A 6,897-nucleotide genomic window follows, 5' to 3' on the forward strand; every position below is an offset into this window, starting at 1 on the left:
GTACGACGTATTTGTTTTACTGAACTGTAGTGTTTATAATTTAAAAATCGATGTTTTTAGAGAGTTGCTATTGTTGAACACATGTACTATGTGCATTGTCAAGAATGTGCGCAAACCCGAAAATAATGTTGGCAAAAAGTGAAATATACGAAGTAAGCAAAGGATTTCAGAATACTGCATCTCGGGATGTTAAAATGTGTGTAAGGTAGCGGAAACAAAATTAATTTTAAAGAAATATATTTTATATAGGTATATATACTGAAACTGAATACTTGATGTCAATAAAAACCTTTACTAAATGTAAGATAACGTATTTACGATTTCCACACGAAAAGGACATTAATGCGGTTTATCGTAAACCTAGAAGCACATAATATATATATATATTTTTCTTGTTTTCCTTTGATTGTATAAAATCGTTCGATTTTATATTTCATTTCATTCGTTTTATTGTATTTATCCAGCGATTTACAAAATACGTTACAAATATTAGAGAACATTATAAAATGAAACCGGGAAACACGAAAATGTTGATTGGTTGCTGGTACAAAAGCAGACACAAATTATAGTACACAATTAATCGTAATGTAGGGATAGAAAATCGTTAATTGTAACTTATAGAGTTAATGTCTCTTAAATTAATATAGCATAATAGGATACAATTTTTGCACGTTCATGCGCCAGTGTGCATGTGCGGGGTGTTCAAACAACAAATGAATAATAGACAACAAAACAATTCCAGGGTCTAAGGGCACTGCATGAGAAGGGCGATATTACAAGAACGGGTGAACGTGAAATGTACAAGTTAACAGTAAAGTATATTGGAGCACTTGTGGGAGCGACATTATCAGCTATGGATCAAGGGGTTGTCGATTGGGTATATCTCGGCCTAACATAGTGAACACATAGTTTTGAACTTTATAAATTGGATACAATAATTGTACTATGCCTGTTGCAGAGGCTCGGAAGGCCAGGCAGAAAGAAAAGTGGATCCGATTAGACTGGTGAGTGGGTTTGCTTCATTGGGAGGTGTGACTGACTTTGAAACAATCGCGTTGTCAACTTGTTGATGTCGATGTAGTTGTCTGTTTACTGTTTATTGTTTTTGGAGAAATTGTGCGAGGCCCAGTTAAGGGAAGTCTTCCAGGAGTTAGCCAAAGCCTCGCTGAATTTCGCTCTGAAATGATCGCGTGCTTTTTCTTCCGTGTAGTCCAGCACCTAAAAACAGATATTTTCGATACGTTAGTTAAGCCTATTTTAAAATGTTATTCTAGGACCTACTAAAGTTTCCCGTAGGTAGTTCAAATCCTTTTCGGAGGACAGTTCTGGCAGTCCCGTTGAAATCATCATTGAGAACAGTGATAAAATAAGGCAGCCGTGTTTACGTAAAACTAAAAAGGCCTGCAAATGTAAGTAATTTAAATGTTAATATATATATATATCCTTTGAGTAGAGTTTAATAGACGTACGCGCTCGCACAATTCCTGAAAGTGACAAAACTCTTTAGACTCCCTGTCATTAAAACCCTTGTTGATCACGTAGACGAAATCGTGGGTCAACACAAAGGGAACTCGTTCACGACGTACTCCAAGTTTTTCCTTGAAGTGGCCCAGGATGTGGCCGAAATCGATGTGAAATAGCTGAAAACGAAAAGACACGTTAAATGTGTTCCATGCTCAGCAAAATATTGACATCAACCTGTCCATTTCTTTTGACCATTATATTGTCTGAGTGCCGATCAGCTACGCCAAGCACATAGGTGGCCACGCAGTAGCCCGCACAACTGAGCGTGAACTCATTGATGGCTTTGTTCAGTTTGTCGGCGGGCTTGTTATGCTCCTTAAGCCAACTGAGGAGCGAGCCCTTCTTGAATGGCGACGTGGCCGAGAACATACCCTTCTCCTTCTGTATGTTGGCAATGGTTTCTGCGTGGCGTACCACCTCTATCATGCCGAGGCTTTTTTCCATGCTGATGCAGTTGTATATGTTCATGCGGAAGTCCATACTGACAGGGTATAAGGATTAAACATATTCATTGTACGCTCTCTGCAGTTTAGCTTACCCATCGCGTTTCCACAGCTGGTCCATCACACGCAGCATCTGCAACGTGAGCATGTCTTGGCGGAGATCGTCGCCATTCTTGAAAATGATGTGCACATCGCTGGAGTTCAAGTCGGCATTCTCGAATACCACCCATAGCGGGCGCATCTTGCTATCCATTACCTTGCACCTATCTGGAGTTACACCGCTGCAACGAAAGCTGGGATTAAGTGGATTTTGGATGTTCTGAAAGACCCCCGAGTTGCGCTGGTCACGCAGGAAGTCCTGCAGCATGGTCTTCACTTTTTCCTTGCTGCCTTTCTTGGCAATCAGAGATCCCTGTTTTAGTTTCTCTAGCACATGTAGCTGCTTCCGCAGCGGCGCCACGTGATGTTTGCAACCCTTGAGGTAGACCTCCAGCAGCAGGCCAAAGCGCGTTTGCATAGACGGCGTCTGCATCTCAGAGCGCAAGTGCCAGAAGAAGTAGTGGCCGATGCGCTGGTTGCGCAGTGCCCGCTCCAGCAGAAACACTACCAGATCGCTTTCCAGGTACGATTCGTGCTTGATGGCCTGTACCAATTGAAGCAGATACAGGAGCAAGTCTTCGTCTCTGTCGGTAAAAAATGTGGTTAATAAATGAAGTAAAAGTTAAAATGGTTAAGTTGTCCAATTTTTATCGGAATCTTCACATTTAATGTGCGTTATTGTACAATCAAACTAAAATTATCTCTTTTGATTTTTAAATAATTAATTAAAACGGTCCCTCAGAATTCGGATCGCACTACGCTGTACAGTTTTTACAATAAATTCGTTTTTGAATATCTCGTTTATGTAAAAATAGATCAACCATGGTAAAAGATATTCAGAAAACAACTGCTCTTGCGCACTGAATCCTTGTTGTTTAAGGGAATTTTAATGAATGTTATTAAACAGTCCCGAAAATGACACCTAAATACCAATTCTACTACAATATACTATTAAATAACTAACAAACATTAGAGCTAAATGGGTGATGTGTGTATCTTACTTCAGAAAGTGTAAGCATCGAATGGCAAAGCGTCTCACTGACGGATCTGGATAGGCGTAGTCTAGCAGCTCCAAGGAGCGTTCTATAGAAATAAGCGGCCACTGTTTCAAGAGATACCATATGTCCGCTACGTCGTCACGCTCCTTCCAGTAGACGCAGTGAAGTAAGATGGACAGTTCTTCTGGAAGCTCGCGCATAATGTCGTTTCTGCGAGTAGTAGAGATGGTAACAAAGAAACTTAACCTTAATATCTCAATGTTGAATATTTATATTTTGCATATTTACCTGCGTTCCCAAATGGCATTGCGGTCCTGGTCAACCATCTCGTAGATCTTATCCAACCCCGTATAGTTCGCCACCAGATCCTTCAGTTCTTTGATCGGCTTTTCTGGTCCTGCCAGTTGCGTTTGCAGTCGACTAGCCTGCGCCCGATCCGCAGCGTACTGCAGCACAACTTCCTCGCTGGGATATCGCACGGTTCCGGTTCCGCTACTGTGGAATGTGAGGTCCACTAGCGCACATTCCTCTTTGCGCGGATTGGGTTCGATGGTGCCCAGCGGATGGAACACCTCGTCAGACTGAATGTCGTCAGCATACGTCCACGTGTACAGCGTATGGCGACCAGTGCGCAGGAAGTCCTTGTGGTCAAAAATTGTTGTGTTGACCCAGGCTAGCGGGTTTTTGTTGTAGGAGACGTCTTTCAGAGTGCTGTCCTTATGGTTGGAGGACTTCTTCGAGCGCGACATCTTGGTCACCTCGAAGATCACAATGCAGAGGCGTGTCATTCGCGGTAAATTGCGCATCTGTATGTCAAAGTCCATCACTAGGTCATTAAACAGAAACGTGTCATAGTTGCCGTTAGGGGAGTCCGTTGATCGCTGGGCGCACAACTTTTGATCGCCGTGATATAGGCACACATGCACGCCCACCTTTAGGGCGCGCGTCTTATCATAGTTCACATTGGAGATGCTATGCAGCGTCAGCTGAAAATAGTTGCCCATGTCCCACAGCGAAGAGAGCGCCTTGGGGAGGAGAGTTGGCTGTTTCTTCGGCGGCGGTCGCTTGGGCGCCATGGCCTGCTCGTTGTGGTGGTTGATGTAGGACTCAAGGCGATACACTGATTGCAGCACCACATTTGGAACTGCCGAGTCCGAGAGCGTCTCTTGGATGTACAGGAACTGGATCAGCGGATAGTCGCCGAGAAGGTACTCGTCGCGACCGCTCACCTTGAGTATGTAGTCGGAGGTCCGGTCGTTCATTTTCATCTGCGATCGGTTCATCTTCTGCAGCGTGCTCTCCGTCAGCGAGAAGGGGGTGTCCTGCTCGTTCACCGACAACGTGAACGTGCTCTGGTCGTTCTCGTTTTTAACGACAATGAGAAAGGTCCTGGTGGGATGCCGCTCTCGTATCAGCTCGGGCATCTTTGTCGAGTTGGCCAACCGTAGCGGATGTTCGTAAAGCAGTCTCTGCTGCCAGGTGTAGACGGAGCGCTCCAGCTCGATGTTGTCGCAAGTTTGGGTCATGTACAGTCGAAAGTCGTCAATCTCGGGCGAACCGTGCGTCCGATTGTGGTCGAAAGTGGTACCGATCATTCCGCTGACCATCTTGGTCAGCTCGTAGTCGCTGCTAAAGCTCGTTGTGTCGGTGCGCTCGCCCAGGCTGAGCAGTCCGAAGTACGGCTGCACCTCGCTGAGTCGCTTCGTTTCGTCGGTGTACGGCTCGATGTTAAAGGTCGAGATGCCGTACACCTGGTACTCACAGGCCTCTTTGATCACATAGCTCAGTGGCATCTGTTTGGCCTGGTTGACCATCTCCACCTTGATTACCTGGATGGTGATGGCCGGATTGACCCTGAGCTCCAGCAAGAATCCATTAGGCAACAGGCAGATCAGGTCCACCCAGTCCAGCATCTCGTTCTTCCACAGGTTAACCGAAAAGCGCATGCAGGGCGGCTCCGCCTCTTCCGGCGGTGGCTCATACTTGGGCTGGTGGGCCACGTAGGCCAACGACCGGTTGTCCATCATGTTCATGACTTTTTGATCTTGAAGTTCCGATTTCGGATCTGGTGCCTCGGATTGGGAGGATCACCAGTTCCTCCTAGTATGACTTTTTAGTGGCGTCTTTACAGCTGCGGAGTCTAGTTGGTTCGCATTTTACTTGTTTCCTTATCAACAGATTGTTGTTTTCAAAGTTTTCCATTTAAATCAGCACGCCAATCTCTCTGCGAATAATTCAGAATGTGGTTACTTGAAAGAAAACATATGGCATTATACAGATAATTGTTTTGGTGTCGAATTACGGAAATTACTAAAAATTAACCGCTCACTCATTGATAAGAAGGCGCCCCCAGATTTTGTCCCTAAGATCTACGAAGATCTGGATAACATCTCGATGCACCGTAAAGATGAGTTGGTTTAAACCGCCCTTAACCACATGGGATAAAATAGAAAAAAACTACATCTAAATCGTCGGTTCTTGTTAATTAAAACAAAAACGTTGACTTTATATTTAGTATGAATCACACAGTCGCAAGTTGTGGGCTGGGGGTGGGAGGGGTCAACTTGAAAACAAAAACAAGAATGCAGGGTCAGCCAAGGCGACCTATGAATGCCCTTACTTTGTTATTTGGAAAGATTTAGACAACGGTATGACTGAGGTAGACAGGATTCAGTATTTTTCGATATGGCAGTTAAATGGAATGTTTTTAACGATTAAAATATGTGCTTTTAAGGCATCTTTCTGTGCCGACGGTTCTAGTTTCAAGACCAAACAGGTGGAGTTGAACCCGCGGAAAGGGTATGTAAAAAGTTACGCGGCACCGATGTCTCATCTCTAAGTCGCGATGAAACAAAAATGGAAATTACAGACAGTTAGAAACGGCTTGAAAAGCACACGGATTGGGAAGTCATCGAAGTTGTACAAAATATTTGGCACAGCCCGTTTGTTTTTGTTTTTTGCTTCCATTTTGGCCAGCCTCGCCTTTTCGCTTTTTTTTTTTTGGGTGTGAGCTGCGCAGTTTCCGCTGGTCCTTACTTGATTCTCTGCACCGGTACCTCTTGTTGGCCACTGTCGGCCATTCCTCGTTATTGTTGTTTTGCGAACGCACCGTAAAATCGGCTCAAATGTGAGTTCGATCAAGGAATATTAAATTGTTTTTATTTGTATTGTTGAGATTGTGCTGTTAAGCGTCTGTTAACCTCCACAGGGTGACTATTGAGCACAAGGCGTTCTGGGCATTTGGTGGGTTATATCGATAGCGTTTCTTTCGATAGATGTATCTATAAAGGTCACCGTTGGAATTATGTACATATATAAAAATAAAAAAAACACTCCGCTAAAGAAAGCCTTGTTTGTAACCAGTTAGTAACAGGATTTTGAAAGCGGCTATACAATTTAGCGAAAATTATATAGTCTTGTAAACGGTAGCTAAGAACTATTAAATCCTCGTCAAATTCGGTCAATTCAGTCATTACAGATAAAACAACAGCTAGGTTCAATTAAATACAAATAAATTAAGTGCAAATATAAGTAACAGTCGATCAAAATGTAAGCATTATCGATATTACTGTTGGCAAATCTGCTAGCAATGCGAAGTACCAGAAACATAGGACACTACCTCGCTTTTCATCCTTGGCATTCATATATGCTTTCGGAAATCAAAAGCACCAAATTATTTAAGCATCCCGTAAAAAAGATGAAATAAAGTCTTATTTGTTCTAAGATGTGGCGAAGGCAAAATAATAGTAAAGTCCTCTAAAAGTTTTAAGGCACTATTTTAATCATTCTAAGGTGAAAACTTTTTGTACATTTTAAGTTAATTACATACAAAA

General features: G+C 43.3%; 1 protein-coding gene across 2 annotated transcripts; it reads right to left on the reverse strand.

The window, feature by feature from the left end:
- Nucleotides 1-395: 395 nt before the first annotated feature.
- LOC6535825 (phosphatidylinositol 4,5-bisphosphate 3-kinase catalytic subunit delta isoform) lies at nt 396-6,283 on the reverse strand. Of its 2 annotated transcripts, none has more exons than XM_002096410.3 (8): nt 6,101-6,283; nt 3,353-5,288; nt 3,068-3,274; nt 2,063-2,650; nt 1,699-2,005; nt 1,470-1,640; nt 1,282-1,401; nt 396-1,218 (listed from the first exon to the last, which is right to left on the reverse strand). In XM_002096410.3, the coding sequence occupies exons 2-8, from the start codon at nt 5,095-5,097 to the stop codon at nt 1,090-1,092; spliced, it is 3,267 nt and encodes a 1,088-aa protein (XP_002096446.1). In that variant the 5' UTR covers nt 5,098-5,288; nt 6,101-6,283; the 3' UTR covers nt 396-1,089. The 2 variants fall into 2 exon arrangements, with proteins under 2 accessions (XP_002096446.1, XP_015047369.1); XM_015191883.3 differs by having other exon boundaries at nt 6,121-6,281.
- Between the last annotated feature and the right edge of the window lie 614 nt (nt 6,284-6,897).

This window comes from Drosophila yakuba, chromosome 3R, assembly GCF_016746365.2.
Source record: "Drosophila yakuba strain Tai18E2 chromosome 3R, Prin_Dyak_Tai18E2_2.1, whole genome shotgun sequence".
NCBI lineage: Eukaryota > Metazoa > Arthropoda > Insecta > Diptera > Drosophilidae > Drosophila > Drosophila yakuba.